Consider the following 18,213-nt stretch of genomic DNA (forward strand, 5'->3'; position numbering starts at 1 on the left):
GTCGGTACACAGCCCAAGGGTGTGTGCATTTATTTGGCCCAGTTCCTACTTTGCCCCTTGTCCATGGTCTGTCCGCACGAGTGCCAGCAAACTGTACGAGCTGCCTCCCAGCTGCCCCCAGCCCCCTGCAGGACACAGAGCATCGTCAGAAACCTCAGCGAGTGGCCAACGGGCTACAGGAAAAGGAAGACACGAGTCATGTAGACCAGCCCCACAGCTGGGGAGTCACTCACAAACATCAGGCCATTTTCCGTCACTAGTGACCCGTCTTCACGGAGCATCTGCTGGACATCGGGCTTGATCAATGACCGTAACTGGGTAAAGAAAGTGAATTGTTTTAACAGAATCCTCTGAATATGGTGTGTAGGTTTCATAGGCCCAGAAGTCTTAATGAAGCCTTTTACTTCGAAGGGCTACTGTATTTTATGTAGTAATTTTTACGTCTATCTTCTACTGTACGCACATAGTTTTCTTTTAAAAAATTTTTACTGAAGTGTTGATTTACAACGTTAGTTTCAGGGGTACAGCAAAGAGAGCCAGTTACACGTGTACATACACATATATATTTTCTTTTCAGATTCTTTCTCCTTTGTGCATTATTACAAGAAATTGAACACAGTTCCCTGCGCTGCACAGTGGAACCTTGTTGCATATAGTTTTCTGAAGTTAATACCCACGAGAAATTCTGGGCTAAACTAAATCAGTTCTTTGAAAAACTCAATAGCTTTTTAACTGTCAGCACGTCAGCAAGTTTATCAACCTGCAGAGTCTTCTGCCACACTTCTGAAGATCCCTAGAAGCACGTTGTGGCTCCGCCGCCCACAGCAGGGCAGAGAGAGTCCTGCTGTAGTTTATCCACATCTTATTTTTCCCAAGTCTGATTCAGCTTAAGCTCGGCTGATTCTCTTTCAGACTGACAGCCACAGAATCATGCTGACATGGGGAACGCGGCGCCTCCTAAGATGCCCACTTCTTACACACAGCGGAGCCGTGAGTTCCCAGACACTAGTTCTGCACCAAGGTTTCCTGTAGTGGATACTGTGATGTAATGAAGACGTGGGCTCTGCAATGAAAATGATACTGCTGTCTTGTCATTCACCAGTCCCTCTGCTCATGTCATCTCCAGCACTGTGCACGTGACTTTGACAGTGATGGCGACTCAGTGGTTAACCCACCATCACTTCATTTGTCCCACAGAAACCACCCCAACCAGGTAAAAGCCAGGGAGAGCGGAAAGGCCTAGAGCAGCTGGAACTTTCTGTATCTGATTTTCCAGTCCATCAAGAAAAGCTGATGAGACTCTGCCACTGAAGCCACAAATAAAAATATTTGGAGTGTCCAAATTATTACCAAACTCCAAGACAGAAGAGAAAGAGGCTGAGGGAGGGAGGAGGGGGGTGGGGAGGTGTGGAGAAGGAGGGGGAAGGGGGAGGAGGAGAGTGGAGAGATTCCTTATCTCATGCACGAGTGTGGGCTGGTCACTGAGAAAACACCCCGGAGGGAGGCTGCGCAACCCTCTCTGCCGAGCACAGGCCCCCCCCACCGCCTCCTCCTCGTCCCTGAGCTTGGGCACCGTGACGACCGTCACATGACCTGCAAACACTGGGTCTCCAGGGCTGCACTGAGGCTGGGTGCCTCTCAGAAAGGATAGTGGGCTCTGCTGTCAGAGATGTCTCACCAAGCCTGCCACCCGACGCCCCCCTGCCCTGGGGAGCGGCAGCAGCGCATGTGGGAGAAGGCCTACCAGGACCACAGGAGGAAGGTAGGCGCCCAGGCCCGGCTTTCCCTGGGAGCCAAGGGCTAGTTTTCTCTCCGGAGGTGGAACGGCTGAAATGACGTTTCCTTAAAGGCTGGTCATAGTGTTGCCATAAACAAAGTCTCCATTAAATATACTGTGGTGTCCAAGTGTCCCTTTCTCAAATGTGGCACTTGCTATGAAGTATTTATTTTTTTCTAAGTGACCTGAAAGTATCTTCAGGCAAAAAGATCCAAGGACCCTCTCCCTGTCAAACAGCGTCCTCAGGGGACTGGGTGACTTCTAGCTCCATCGGGAGGTATGCTGTCAGTCCCAGTTAGTCGATGCCAACGTGGGTCTCGTTTGCAAAGCTGCCTTGTGGTCCCGAAGTGGCCTGGTGGTCATCTGCCCATCTACCATCCAAGTGTGCGGTGCTCAGGGACCGTCAAGGCTGGGAAAGACTCTGAAGAAGCGGACGTTCTGGAAACAGGGCTGCTCTGTGACACTCTGGAGTGACTTCCCTGGAGACACCCCCAGGTTCCTACTTCTCCACCTGGATGCATGGATACCACATTTACGGCCAGGCTGCCCTGTGCCCCTCACCTGGGCCCTGTGCCTGCATCCCCATGAGACCCCCTCTGAACCTCTTGGTAGGTGGTCCCCGGGCTCAGCTCACTTCCTGTGACCTCTGGTCTTCCTGGAAGTCTTCCCCTCGCGCCCTCCCTAAGAGTGAGGAGTCTCGGCGCACACCCCTCTCTGTTTCCTCGTCTGCTGCCTCATGAGCCGCATGGATGACGTAACGTGTTCACTATTCCACCTTGTTTGTTTCCCCTGGTCGGGGGGGTGGTGGCCCTATCTCGTTACTGGGAGTCTCAGTCTCCCGAGCATGTAGTGTGTGCTTGGTGAACAGTGGCTGGTGGGAAAGATTTACCACCCCTGGTATCTCCCCAGTTCCTCTTCCATATAAAGGCAATGGCAGCTCTTTAGAGAAACTTCTCACTGCTTGGCTGAGAATCCCTGGGGCTGTAAGGACCCCGATGCAACAGAGGGGAGACGGAAGACTTGTTGGAGGGCCGAGCCCAGTCTGGTCTCTCAGCAGGGCCTCTGCCCTGGAACCTCACACCCATTCATGCTAAAAATAAAAGCAAAATTACCTTAAAAAATAGAAATGCTATTGAATTTCCTTACGTAATAAAATATAAGTATTTCATTCCTAATCAGGTTTCCCCTTAAAGTAAGAAATAAGACAAGGACGCCTGCTGTCCCTTACAGTCTTTTAAATTATGTTGGAGGCATTAGCCAATGCAAGTACGCAAGACACAGCCACTAGGTATGAAATGCAAAGAAACTGATATCAGTGTTTTTCTAATTGTAGATGAAATGACTAAATATCTGGAGAACCCAAAAGAATCAATGGAAAAACACATATAAATTGGGGAGAATAATTGCAACTTAAATTACAAAGAGTTAATATCTTTATACATAAAGAACTTCTAAAAATAAGAAAAATGCAAACCCCATATGAAAATAGGCAAGGAGTATAAACAGAAGTTTACAGAAAAAGAATTGCAAACAGCTCTTAACCTATAAAAAATGATTAACCTCCCTATGCTTGAGGAATGCAAACTAGACTTCCCTCTAATGCCACTTCTCAACTATCAGATTGGTAAAAAACCCCAAGTTGTTGGCAGGGAGAGGCACTGTCGCACAGAGCTGGTGGGCAGGCAAGAGGGCCCATCCTTGCGGGGTTTGGCGCCACCTAATTAATCACCTACGCATCCATCTCTTAACCCAGCAGCCCCACAGCTGAGTGTACATGCCGAAGTCACCGGGGCAGAGACGTGAGAAGAAATTGAAAAAGATTCTAATTGTGGCATTATTTGCACTAGCAAAATTGGAACCAGACCAACTCTTCCTCAAAAACAAGCTGGGTGAATAAATGAAGATGCTTTCACACAACTAAGTACCATGCAGCTATAAAAAGAGCAAGAAATGTCTATACATACTATATAAATTTATTTCTAGGATATATGTTGAAATGTATATCTCTAGAATATATTATGAAATGGAAAAAGCAACTTGGAGAAAAAAATATGTAAAATATGCTCTATTTACCCAAAAAAGGGATGAAAATGTTTATATACACATACACATACATAAATATATTTGCACATACACACAGAACACATGCCTCCCTGTGTTTTCAGATATGAAAGGAGCAGCTGCAAAGTCAGAAGACGTGTCAACGGGGGATAGAGCAAGGGTGCCAAACACAGAGCCCAGGCCTCCTAGAGAAAGAAGTGTTTGCCAGATGCGCCTTTGGAGCCACGAAGATATCTTACACATTACAAAATGAAATTAAATCTAAAAAGCACTTCAGAATATTGAAAATAAAATGAACCTAAGTGTAGATGCAGTTGGTTTCGTACGCATATTGAGAGGAACTATTCAGACGTCTTCAAAACTCAGTAATGTGTATACTCATGGTGAGAGCCCCTAATGATAAAGCAAAGGCAAAAAGCAATAAACAACCTGATTTCAGTACATGTGGGTGGTGGCAGGGGCAGCGTTCTTCTCATGGACTGTTGTGTGCTGAGGGCGGATAAAGCAAACGAGCGGTTGGCTTTGGTGTCCTTCAGAGCTGGGAATTTCGGCAGAAGTGAGATCAGTGGGCCTCACTGGAGGGAATGAGGTCCTGAACTGAAACTGGAGGAAGCAGATCAGCTCCGGCCCCTGCCAAGGCCTAGACACAAACTCAGGTGTAGTCACAACTCCTAGCGACCAGACTGTGGTCTCCAAATGCCACTTCCCACTAACAGAACCACCTCGGTTGTGGAAAGGGCTGATTCCAAGTTGAGACAAGACATACACAAGAAAACCCTGCAGATCCTTGTACTCATTCCAGAAGGAAAGAGGCTGGCAGACTACTGGCGCTGTGACAAACGCCAGCTGGAGGAGCCCTGCTGGCCCAGCGGGGCCTCGCTGAACGTCAGTCAGGAAGTCAGTGCAGTGGACTGAAGTACATCGACCATGCCCTTGACTTCCTAATGATGGTAACAGAAACAGCCTCGGAAGATGCTAAGAACTATCTTTAAAATTGGTAGATGAAGAGAACCGAGTGTGCGTGCTTCTCAGGTGAAGCTTGCCATTGTGGAAGTATTAATAAACATGGAACGAATGGTGGAAGAGATTGTCTCTAGTTTTCAATGCCTAATCAAGAGCCCACCAAGGACCAGGCCCAGCTGCTCATGTCACCTGAGAGAGACAAGCAGAAACGTATACCTACAGACAAAACATCCCAGCACCACCTTCGGTGTGGTCTCGCCAAGGGAAAAGTTGAACTGGAATTTCTAACTGCCGGTTTAAGGATGTGCCAGGTGTGCAATCAGCAGGACCCAGATGGAGAGTGTCAGCAGGACAAGTTAGCTGGTTTCCTCATAACACACTGCAGGGGTGAACAGAGGGAGAAACTGTACACCAGGAGAGATGGAAGAAACCTGCCAGCCACATGCGGTGTTGGCACGTCTTCACTGGGACCCTAAGTCAAGCGAGCAGACAAGAGAGAGAAATCAGAGAAGGAGACAGGATCCGAATATTTAATCAGAGAACTAGTGTCATCGTTTGGTGTGATTGTGGTATTGAAATTATATACTTTTACAAAGATTTCCTATCTTTCAGAGACAGAAATTAAAATACTTAAGGATGAAAAGGATTTGCTTGGATTAGCTTTGCTGTAATCTCAGCCTGGGGTGGGGTCGTGGGCAGGGGAAGCGATGAAACCACACGGGCCACGAGCTAGTTGGTTTTGCGGAAGCGAAGTGAGGCATCGGGGGTTCATTATTCTCTCCTCTATTGTTATTTCTGTTTGAAGTTTTATACTACAGTTTAAAAAATAATTTTGAGTGAAAAAAGAAGCAGAATGGTCATTACAGTTAGATACATTTTTCACAAATTTAAAAACATAACAACACATTGGCTGTATTGACGGTAGGTACCCTTATGATGGTCAGGATGTAGAAGCAGGGACGGGAAGGACTCAGGCCCAATGTGACCTTGAGTGCTCCAGTGACAGTTCTGCTTCTAGACTCTGAAACAAATAGGACAGGATGCTGGCATCTGCTGGTCCTCCACAGCAGGTCCTCGGTATCTATGGGGTCATCTCAGGGCCCTGCACTCCTCTGAACACCCTCAGGAAAGTATGCGGTAAGGAGTGGAGACGGGGTCAGAGGGGGCCAGAGGTGGCGCAGGGCCTGACCTCCCGGGACGGCTACTCAGGGAGCAGCATCACCACAGAAACAGAGAAGGTGTCCAATGTAAAACAGGACAGGACAGAACAGCCGCCACCCCGCCCATCTGCAAGGCAGCAGCGTCAGTGAGAACGCAGAGACCCCGTGGCGCCCCAGCCCCAGGTCTGTGACTTCTGACTCTCTTAGGGTTAGAACATGAGGGTGCGGCTACCACACAAGGCCTTCGAGGATGGGAAGGTTTGGCTCCGATGTTGTTTCAAGACAAATTCCCCTCCTCCTGCATTTTCCCCAGCGGTGCAATACTCAGCTCCTCCTCCAAGCCCTCTGAAATACATTATACCCAATTTAAACCCTGCAGCAACCCACCAAACCGTCTCCCTTGTATCGTGAAATACGAAGCACAGTCATGCCTTGGGGTCATGGAATCACAGAGCAGGGTGGGCCGTCCAGCAACCGTCTGAGTCCTGTGTCTGGTTTACCCCCTTGGTGCAGCAAAGCACGTCCTGCAGTAGCTTCCCAAGAACAGGGGAGGTTTGTGTTTGCTTGGAGTTTTTCCACTTGTTTCTTTTGGTCTCTGTGTTTACAATGCCTTTATTCTATCATCACCCTTGATAGAAAGTTTGGTATAAAATTCTAGATTGGCAATAACCTTCCCTTGGTATGTTAAAGGCATTGATTCTTATTAATTGGGGTAACATGAGATGCTGTAACGAGCAGACCCCAAGCGTGTAAAGTCCAAACACCATCCAAATGCAATCCTGCCCACGTTCGTGTCAGCGGGAGACTCCGAACTGGAAACTTGAGACAAGCTCCACTTCCTGCCACCCCTCCACCCTTTCGGGTCCAGATGGAGGCAGGAGAGGTGCTGACGGTACACAGGCTTCAGGGAAGCCTGGGCCGCACATAATGCAAAGAGTTAGGGACCTCTGTGCTGTGGCGGCAGCCTGCGTGTTCCAGAAGGACACCAATCATCTCCCCCTCCCCCACCACCTCCGGGGGCAGTTCAGTCTCCACAGAGATCTCTCACCTGGAGAACCTGTGACTTCCCAGGGCCTTCCCACTGTGCCCTCAGCCCAGAGTCTCTGAGAAGGATCCTGCTGTCTCCAGGGGGAGGGGCTTGCACCCCTGCCTCATGAGACAGGCAACAGCTGCGAGGTCCCTGCTCTCAGGGGTCCTTTCAGGTGGACAGCGTTGCTTCTCACCGTCTCTGCCAGCAACTCCCTCCGGCCCCTCCTCAGTCACTTTCCCTCCAACGTCGAACATCTGTTACAAGTTTGCCCAAACCAATCTGTAATAGGATGGTTATAAAATGGCAATTTTTCCGTGTCTCCACTCCATCTACCCTTACCGACCAGCATTTCACTGCAAGGAGGAATCCCCTGCCCCGCATCCACATGACAACAGAGGAGAGAGCATCATGTGAGGCAGGGTGCTCAGAAGCAGAGGCTGTAATAGGTAGTGTTATTTCAGTGTTCATAAGGGGCCTCAGGGTTTTACCTGCAACCTGAACTAACTTGCCTCTAGGAAGCCCCCCCGAGTCACCTCAGATTAAATGTGCCTACAGGGCATTCACCTTACCCCAGACCTGCCAGAAGCCGGCCGTCTCCACCCGCGGCCCTGCCCGTCAGACACAGGCCCCCAGCAGGCCCGACTCTGCTGCCCCTGCCTGCTGCCCACCTGCACCATTGCTGACCCACCTCCGTCCCCCATCCTCGCCTGGGGCCTGAGACCGGCCAGCCTTACCAGGCCCTTCTTCCTCCGCATACAGTGACTGAGTGAGGGTCTCTCAACGGGGTATGAGGTCACATCGCCCCTGCCTCTGCTCCTCGGGGTTCCCTTGGCTCCAGGGTACAAGTACTGGCTATTGACCCTCTCCCCATCACCTGGCTTTGCGTCCTGCTCCGTCCCCATGCGGCTCTGTGGGTCTGGGCCCCAGGCTGCCCCATGCCCAGTGGCCCCTTTAGACAGAGCGAGCTGGTGGGGCTCCCCAGCACCCCCACCGTCAGGGCAGAAGCTGCCAGCTCAGTTGTCGAGAATACCAGGTCCCTTTTTACTGCAAATGGTTTATGCATTTAATCTATCACATTTTAAAATATAAATTCTTCCCTGCTTGTATATTTTCTGATAGGAAACTGCATGGATCATTTCGCACTGAATCAACGGCTAAGGTGCTCATCCTGAAATGTTGCTGGAGCTCAGACAGGAGACTCAGGTGGATTCGGGGACATAATCCACTGTCTCCAAGCCCTCTGGCAACAGAGGGCGGCACAGGAATGTCATCTGGCAGTTACACTGAATGAAGTCTCACTCCATACTCACTTGATTCTCACTTGAAAACAATAGTGTGGGCTCATTTCTGAGGGCTGCCTGGTCCCCTCCAGGGGTTACTCAGATTCTAAATCAAGTTCTGAGCCTTCTTTAGCACCTTCTTTCATAGGCCAACGTGAAATCTTTGGTGCATGAATAATGATCTATATGGGTCCCCAGTGCCCACTGAAGCTCACGTTAATTACCTGGTCAGAACGTGCCTGGGGTCACACTGCCCGCTCTGTGCAGGTCCAGGAAGCCCAGCCGCTCGTGGACACCCGGGCCCCGCTGACTCTCGGCCACCTCCACCTGAAACTCAGGAAGCTCAAGGTAATTTTGTTTTACTTCCCAGCTACTGTCCTAGCTAACGTAATATCAAAGTGTCAGCTTAAAACCCAGGAAAACGAAAAAGGCAGGCCCAAGAAGGAATAAACAAGTCACATATCAAAAATAAAATGCCTATAGGTAACCAAGTAACCTTGTCTTGCCCAGAACGGAGCTGGTGGTAATAGCACCAGAAATCCTTCTCAGTCTCCCTGTTGGCCTGGCAGGTCTCCAGGAAAGTGGGTCGGGGGACACAGCTGCATTTATTCAGTGTGGATCTCGAGTAATTAATTACCATCACTCCTTGCAACCAGATGTTTCATGGCTGCCTCAGAGTATCTTTTTCTTGACGTTTACACCATCTGGCAAGGGTTAGCACCACACGGTTATACTGATACTAATGTTTCCCAAAGCAAAATGCTGTGAGCCTTCTGTGTGCCTACAAGCTGGCAGCCTGAATGGGCAGAAGTGAAGCAGATCAATCAATTTGAAAACCTAAAACAAGAGGACTTTCGTTTCCTTTGGCCTCAATCTCCTCTTCCTCTGCACAGTATAAAGTATCTCTCTTAAACTCCGAAGAGATTTCCTCCTGGTGGCATGGGCACAGGTCTGTTTCAGAGGATGACTAATTTCACAAAGAACCACGGCATCCTCACTGTCACTTCCACGTTGAGCGTGTGAAATCCGGCCCCATCCCCAGACAGAGGAGCCCGTGCCTGGAGGCTGGTGCTCCAGGGGGCAACCTAAGCCCAGGGCAGGAGGGTGGGAGGAAGCCTCTAAGTAAACCCATGCAGTGAGGCTCCCGTGTGTCTGCCGCAGCTGGAGGAGGGGCGGCTGTCCGTCATCGACAGGGACAACCGTCTGCTGCTGGAGAAGGTGTCCTGCATCATGAGGACCAGGGGGCAGGCCAGCAGCAGGAGCGCCTGCACACGCAGGAGGTAAGTGGGGCCCCACCACCCCCAGGCGCACCACACCTGGGCGGCCGCGGGCGCTGGGCCAGGGCTGAGCAGAAGCACTGCCCCCCAACCCTCAGGAGAGAGCGCCCAGGCTACGAGCGCCTTCTCCTCTGGGGCTCGTGAACCAGGGCTCCACCTGTTCTGCCTGGAATCAGCTGCCCTCCCTACAGCAAAGCAGGGACCCAACAGCAACAGCCTCTTCCAGGCCTGTTGAAGCTTCGGTTCTTTAACCCTGGGAGGCCCGCTGAGGGAGGAGCTCCTGCATTCCCGGTTTGCAGATGGGGAAACTGAGGCTGATGGAGCCGGAAAGCAGCAGAGCCCAGCTTCCTGGTGAAGCCGCCCGGCCCAGCGCCTGTGCCTGGCCATTCTCAAAGTTTCCGTTTCCAAAAGCAGCAAAGGTTTTGTTCTTCTGCCACAGACCCCCGGGCCCATATCTGGAAAAAGCAGGGAAGATTGCCTGCTCCTGCGTCCTGCATGGGCAGTGGCTGCTCCTGCTTGTGACCGCAGAGGGCCACGCCCCGCCTTGAGTGCCCCCACCGCCTAATTGCCTGTGTTTTCACCCAGAGTGGGGTTCTCCCTGGAGGTGGAGTCTTTAAAATCACTCTCTAAATGCCTAGAGAGAGGTATGACTCCTGAGAGACCCCTTCTCTAAGGTAAATAACCTCTGTCCCCTGCACCCTATGAATCCCCCAGGTTCTCTCCCTGGCCCCGTCACTGTCATTTAACTTAGTGACCATGATGAGTAATTGCACTGCAGGTGGCTTTTTTTCAGAAGTGCTGGATCCTTTTAAAACCTTTAGCCCACACCTGTCTCCAAGAAGCTGAGTGGTTTCCACATTTCATAATACACTTAAATACAAGCTGATCCTCATGCACCAGTGCGGAAAATTGTGTTACATCTCGGTGTTGTAGCTCAGCGTTACAGCGCGGTGTTACAGCGGCGAGAGACCAAACAGCACCCGGGGAGTAGGAGAACTCAGGTTTATTACGCCAGTGGGCCCAGAGGAGTTAATACTCAAAGCTCTGGGCCCTGTCTGTAGGTTTACACAGATCTTTATAGGCTGCCAGTTTTACACTTTGGAACATCATATGCAAATAAAGTATAACAGAAGTTGACCAACCAGGCACAAGCTTTGTAGAAATAGACCAATCAGGAGTGAGAGAAGTAACCAATCAGGGGTGAAGGAAATAACCAATCAGAAGTGAGCTCAGGGAACCAATAGAATTTTAGGGGTAAGTAAGCCCTTTCAGAGGCAAAGAGTGAGATAGAGCCTCTGGGCCAGGGAACCGGATGGTGCTGGCAGGAGAATAGTGGCCCTGCTTGGGGGGTCCTGCCGGTCTTTTTTATGGGGCTTCCCACCTCACCAGGAAGTGTGTCCTACCAGGGGTGTGGTGGGCCCAGCTGGAAACACCAAGGCAGAGGCCACACTCCTGCTGTGCTGGGTTGTCAAGGTGCCACTCAGGGCACCCCGCCTCCTGGTCGGGAGGGTCAGGCCGGGCAGCGGCCTGGGCATCAGAAACAGCCTGGCACCCACTGTCCAGACCCTTGTCCTTGAAGCCTGGAGCTGTGGGTCAACCTCCTCCTTCCTGGGACACTTTACCTTTGATCTGGAATCATTTTCTGCTTTAAAGACAGACATTTAACCTGCATATAAAAGCGCTGTTGATACTGCTTACCTTAAAGCTGTAATGAAGGGGCCAGGAGTACAGCTGGACCCCATGAAACTCAGTCCAGGAGGGGCTCCCACAGGGAGACGTTCCTCCCTGCTGCCTGGAATTCTCTCTGAAACTGCAAATCCCAATCATTCACACACTCAAATAGCCCCCTCAGTGCCTGCCTGATTTGTCACACAGGAGATGAGGGAGGAAGGAGGGCAGAGAGACGGGGAGGTGCCCACCGGTCAGAGGCGCCAGGGAAGCCCTGCCTGTGACATGGGAGACGGGGGAGCTGGACCTCGGGAGGGCAAATGGGATGGGAGGGGCCAAAGGCTGGCCTGTGAGCCAAGCGGCTGGTCCCCAGCTAGAGAATTTCTCTGCCTGCTTCCCAAACCGCAGACCATCTCACTGTCATCCTGCTGGGCTCTGCAGCAAATCAGAGACCCCTCGTCTCCTTCCTACCTGTGCTTGGCTCTGGGCAGCACACTGCGCACAATAGGTGGGAGCTCTGTGTCCAAAGTCAGGGTGGCTCAGCCTCACAGTGGCCCTCACGCCCAGAGCACTGACACAGGGCCACCGAGCAGCCTTCCTCTTGGGGCCTGTTGTAATGTGCTGGTAGAAAGGGGGTGTCACCTTGTGATTAGATTATCAGGGGACCCGCAAGGATGAGAGTGGATAGTTTTGTCAAGAATGCACCAATTTGGAGCCATTTCACGTCTCTGTCTACTCCTTTCTTTAATAAAGTACACTGGTAACGTTAATGCCCGGTGCTGGAGAGAAGCAGCCCTTCTTCAGAGAGGCTCATCTGTCCCTAGAACACTGCAGACAAGTTTGTTCCAACAGCATGGACAGACCTAGCTAGCTACTCAGAGCAAAAGTCAACACTATGAGAGAAACTATTTGCCCAACAATTGAGCTTTCATTCCTGATTTTATTTTTCATGGCTTTATGTGATCTTCTAGGAGTTTTATAGTTTTAGCTCTTTCATTTAGGTCTTTGATCCCTTTGGAGTTAATTCTTGTATATGGTGTGAGATCAGAGTCCAACCCAGTGACAGATTATCAAAATACATGAAGCAAAACTGACAGAATTGAAGCTAGAAATAGTTCTTCAGTAATAGTTGGAGATGTCAATACTCAAGTCACAAAGACGGATAGCACAACCAGTCAAAGGATAAGTAAGGAAACAGAGGACTTAACACAGCACGGCAACTAGCTCCACCAGACACACACAGGGCACTGCCCAACAGCAGCACATGCACTCTTCTCAAGCGCACATGGGTCATCTTCCAGGATGGGCCACAGATTAAGTCTCATGAGATCTTAAAAGACAGATACCACACGAAGGATCTTCTCTGACCACAGTGGGATAAAGTTAGAAGTCATTAACAGAAGGAAAACTGGAAAATTCACAAAATTGTGGAAATTAATCAATACACTGTCAACCAACCAATGGATAAAAGAAAAAAATCACAAGGGAAATTAGAAAATGCTTAGAGACAAATGAAAATGAAAACACAACATACTAAAACTTATTAGATGCAGTGAAGTGGTGCTGGGGAAAGGAATTTATAACTTAAACACTTTAAAAAATAAGAAAAAAATCTCAAATCATCTACTTAACTTTACAATTTAAGGAACTAAAAAAAAAAAAAAAAAAAAAAGAACAAACTAAACCCAAAGCCAGCCGACGGAAGGAAATAATAAGGATTAAAGCAGAGATATTTGAAAGAACAGAAAAGCAGTAGGGAAAAATCAATGAAACCAAAAGTTGGTTCTTCAAAAATATCAACAAAAAAATAATCATCCTTTAGCTGGATGAGCTAAGAGAAAAAGAGAAGACTCAAATTACTAAAGTAAGAAATGAAGGTGAGGGCATTACTACCAACTCTACAGAAATAAAAGGGTTATAAGAGAATGCTGCGAGCAATCGTATGCCAACCAATTGAATAACCTAGATGAAATGAACAAATTCACAGAAACATAAAACCTACCAAGACTAACTCATGAACAAGTAGAAAATCTGAATAGATCTATAATTAGTAAGGAAATTGGATCAGTAATCAAAAATCTCCCAACGAAGAAAAGCCCTGGACCCAGTGGCTCACTGGTGAATTCTGCCCACCGTTTAAAGAGGAACTACCACCAATCCTTGCCAAACTTTTCCCAAAAAATTGAAGAGGAGGGAACACTTCCTAATACATTCTATGAGGAGGCCAGCATCACCCCGATCCCAAAGCCAGGCAAAGGCACCACAAGAAAAGAAAATTACATTATGGTATCCATTACAAACATTGATGCAACAATTCTCAACAAAATACTAGTAAACCAAATTAGCAGCATATACACCATGATCAAGTGGGATTTACTTCTGGAATGTAAGGATGGTTCAACATACACAAATCAATCAGTGTAATACACACATTAACAGAATGATGGAAAAAATGACTATCTCAATTGAAGCAGAAAAAGCATTTGACAAAATTCAATACCCTTTCATAACGAAAGCATTCAACAAACTAGGGATAGAAGAAAACCACTCCAACGTAATAAAATCCTTGTATGTAAAACCCTCAGCAAGCGTCACACTCAGTGCTGAGAGACGGAAAGCTTTTTCTCCAAGGTCGGGAACAAGGCAGGGAGGCTTGCCTTCAGCACTTCTATTCAACATAGTATGAAAGTTCTATCCAGAGCAACTAGTCAAGAGAAATAAAAGGCATTTAAATGGGAAGGGAAGAGGTAAAAATACCTCTGTTCACAGATGATATGATCTTATATGTATAAAGCCCTAATGACTCCTCACATCACCCCCAAAAAACTGTTAGAACTAAAAATGCATTTAGTGAAGTAGCAAAACACAAAGTCAATACACAAAAATCAGTTTCATTTTTATACATGAACAGTGAACAATCTGGAAGGGAAATTACAAAAATAATTCCATTTACAATAGCTTCAAAAAAGAAAAAATAACTTAGGAATTTACTTAACCAAAGAGGTGAAAGACTTACACAATAAAAACTACAAAACATTGTTGAAAGAAATTAAAGAAGACATAAATAAATGGAAAAACATGCCACGTTCACAAATTGGAAGACTTAATATTGATAAAATGCCAAAGTGATCTGCAGATTCAATATAATGCCTATCAAAGTCCCTGTAACATTTTTTGCAGAAATAGAAAACCCATGCTAAAATTATATGGAATTTCAGGGGACCCCAAATCTTGAAAAAGAAGAACAAAGGTGGAGGACTCACATTTCTTGATTTCAAATTTTACTACAAAGCTCTAGTAATCAAAAACAATGTGGTGGTGGCATAAAGAAAGATGTACAGGCCAATGGAATAGAATTGAGAGACCCAGATAACCCTCGCATATGTGGTCAAATGCTTTTGACAAGAATGCCAAGACAATTCATCAGGGAAAAGACAGCCTTGTAAACAAATAATACTGGGGAAATTGGATCTCCACACACAAAAGAATGAAGTTGGGCCCTTCCCTAACACCATAAATGAAGATTAACTCAAAACGGATCAAAGACCAAAATGCATGGCCTAAAACAATAAAGCTCTTAGAAGAAAACACAGGGAAAGGGCTTCATATCATAGGCTTGGCGATGATTCTCAGATACGACACCAAGGGCACAGTAACAAAAGAAAAACTAAGCAAATTAGGCTTCATGAAAATGGAAAACTTGTCCCTTAAAAGACACTGCCCACAGAGTAAAAAGGCAGCTCACAGGCTGGGAGAAAATATTTGCAATCATGTATCTGATAAGGGGCTAATAGCCAGAATAAGTAGAGAATTCCTAAAACTCAACATCTTGGTTCCCTGGACTAGATAACCTCAGAAACGTTCTGTACCAAGGCTTCCAACGAGGCTGCAATTTGGTTTCAGCAGGGACTGCTCCTGGAACAGTCTTCATCCAGTACCTTGTGTGTGTGCAGTTTTCTACAGAGGGGCCCAGAGAAGGGCCCCTTCCTTTGGGCTACCAGAGTCCACGGACCTGTGTCCCTGCCAGATTCAGAGCGAACAAGCAGGTCCACAACCCACTGGCAACCTCATCCCTCAAGAAATTTAAATAGGATTCATTTGAGTTTTCAATGGAAGAAGAAGCTTTTAACAACCTTAGAGGTAGAATTTGGTTAAGTGAAAATTCAAAGAAGAAAGAGAAATGAAGCCAGCTGCCAGTTACTCACGCAAACAGGAGGAAAAGGTAAAGTTTACCCACAAATAAAGGTAATCCAGAAATACTTGCTTTACGTTGCCATGACAGGCCACACTCATCCGCACAGGCCCAGGCTTGGACACCCCCCCGCCACGGCCTGCACACATGAGGCTGACCTGTCACGCCTCCAGCAGCGCTTATTTGGATGATGCCCAACTTACACGACCAGCCAAGTGGGTGGTCTCCCCAGGCAAGGCCAGGCGATGAGCAAACAGCTCCGCATCAACTCACAGAGCAGCTGTCAGTCAGGAGCTCATCTCCAGGTGCCGTACTCCCTCCCTCGAGGTCTCAGGTCGGAACCTGGAATGTCCTCCTAGGTCCACTGTCTCCTGTTTGGCCTTCAGTCTCAGTTCACATGAAGGCGTTTGACAGCCACTCTAAAGGATGACCCCTGCCTGTGGTCTGACTCCATGACCATCCCCTATGGCACACACAACAGCCTGTCATTCGTGGTCGTCTGTGCGCTTGCCTATCTACTCTCATCCTCCCACAAGCCACAAGCCTCACGACCGAAGGAGTCTGTGAGTCTGTCTGCTCTGTGGACCCAATGCCCAGCATGGTGCCAGGCACATGGTGGGTGTTCAGGAAATAGGTCTTGAATAACCAGACAAATGAGCTCACCGATGACTTCCCACTTACCAAATTTATTGAATTGTTTCCTTTTAAAGCTTTAAAAATAATTTTCACATTTTTTCCTGATTAGAAAGTAATACACATTCATAGCAGAGAACATAAAGGGAAAATTTTAGTTACCTATAATTCCACAACTCAGAGATAATTTTTGTATATTTGTCTGCATTCTTACAGTTATATTTTTGTACACATAGAAATGTATTAAGTAAAATTAAAATTGTACCTCATATACAATACTACATCCTAACTGTTTTCACCCAACATTAAATCAGAAGAATTTTTACACCTCACTGGAATGTTTTCCTGAACATTGTTTACTGGGTTGGTCACACGTCCTAGTATGGTGGCATCATTTACTCAACCAGTTCCTTCTTATTAAGCCCCCAGATTAATTGAGAATTTTCACTATTATAAATGATGCTGAAATGGACATTGTGCCCTGACTTTCACGCAGACTCTTTTCAGCCCTACTCTTCATGTGTTGAATAAATTTGTTGATTTTTTGTTGTTTTTGACCTACAAAAAGGTCAATTTGGGGCCTTTCTGAAGCACTGAACGTCAGTGTCCTCTCCCCACCTGCCACACTGCCTTTCTGCCTCATCATTTTCTCTGCCCTGTTCTGCCCTCTGGTCTCCCACCCTCCTTCAGTGCAGGTGCCCTTTTCTGACCCTGCCTTCACTGCAAGCTGCCCTCCTTCCCTCAGCCGCGTCTCTAGCCTGCACCAGCCGACAGGTGATTCCACCCAGTGCTACACCACGACCCAGGCCCAGTCAGACCGTGTGCTTGAGTCCCATCTCCTCACCAATTCGTTCTTTAACCTCAGTCGGCCTACTGGTAGTGCTGCCTCTAAGGGTAAAGCGAGACACTCATATCTCGCAGGTGCTCACTGCCCCCACTCCCACCGACGGCTGGGCGGGAATTCCTCTCAGTGCATGGCAAGGTGTTGCTGGTGGCATATGAGACAGTCGGTGGCAGTGTGGTGCTCGTGAAGCAGCACAGTGTGTGTGAAGCATTCAGAACAGGGCTGTATGGTTGCTCTGACTGGGATGGGATGGTGTTCCACTGTTACTCCCCATGTCAGCGACACTTCCACGCTCCCTGGAACTTGTGCCCTGTCTTCACTCCCACGCCATGCTTGCCCACGGCCAACCAGGGCCGTCCGGAGGAGGCCGCCTCTCCTGGACTGCCGTGGTGGGCTCGCGAGCGATGCCCCTCTAGTCTCGTCCTCTCTGGTTCACTCTCCACCCCTCCCCCAGTGATCGATCATTCTAAAACGCACGTGAGTGTGGTTTAGACCACTTGGTGTCTCCCCGCTGCCTTCAAGGTGAGTCAGAACTCCTTGAGCAACACCCAAGGGCCAGACTCTGCAGCCTCCCGCTGCACCTCTCCAGGCAGGCCAGGTCACTGAAGTGTCCTTCCTCTCCTTCCTGCCTAGTGACACCTGCTCTTCTTTCAAGGCTGCGTCCCAGCATCACTTCTCATGATCGATGTCCCTTCCCCCTGCCCTTGGAAAGGCCTGGGCGCCCCTGCCGCTGTGCCTCAGTCCGTCTGCCACAGCACCCTGCAGTTTCTCCTCCACCTGTCACCACCCCTGCCCAGGCCATCAGGTCCCTGAGTTCAGGGCTGTGCTTGTTCTTCTCTGGAGCCCAGCCCCTTCCAACCCAGGCACCTAGAGAAGGAGGGGCTTCCAGACACTTGCGGGACAAGGGAACAAGAGGGCCCACTCCGCCCCAGGAGCCCTTCCTGCCCGTTGGCACCCAGCTCATTCTCTCGAAAGCAGACAGGAACGCTGTCACAGGCTTTAAGTCTCTCCATGTTTCAAGAAATATGCTGTTTTTTGGAGTCTAGACAGGGGGAAGAGAGGTCAGAAGCATTAGAGTGCAGAGGGAAGACAAGATCATTTTGGAAAGGATCACAGACTCGGAGCCATCCTGTCCCACTCAGAGACGGCTGGGATCCTGAGAGCCGGCAGAAACACCGAGGGAAGAGGTACCCGTGGTTCCTTTTTCTTGTTAAAGCCATAGCTGTTGGAAATTTCCACTCCCTTCATCAGATTCGGCAAACGCATCGACTCACTGATTCTCTGCTGTTTGACGGCATTTTATTTCATTGTCAGCAAGCATAAGCCAA

At 48.5% G+C, this 18,213-nt stretch overlaps 1 protein-coding gene across 1 annotated transcript; it reads left to right on the forward strand.

Moving 5' to 3' along the window:
• Positions 1–1,499: 1,499 nt before the first annotated feature.
• Positions 1,500–18,213, forward strand: CFAP97D2 (CFAP97 domain containing 2). The gene is made up of 4 exons (XM_015251096.3): positions 1,500–1,762; positions 8,539–8,619; positions 9,433–9,551; positions 17,932–18,213. The coding sequence occupies exons 1-4, from the start codon at positions 1,670–1,672 to the stop codon at positions 18,206–18,208; spliced, it is 570 nt and encodes a 189-aa protein (XP_015106582.2). The 5' UTR covers positions 1,500–1,669; the 3' UTR covers positions 18,209–18,213.

This window comes from Vicugna pacos, chromosome 14 (genome assembly GCF_048564905.1).
Source record: "Vicugna pacos chromosome 14, VicPac4, whole genome shotgun sequence".
Taxonomy (NCBI): Eukaryota; Metazoa; Chordata; class Mammalia; order Artiodactyla; family Camelidae; genus Vicugna; species Vicugna pacos.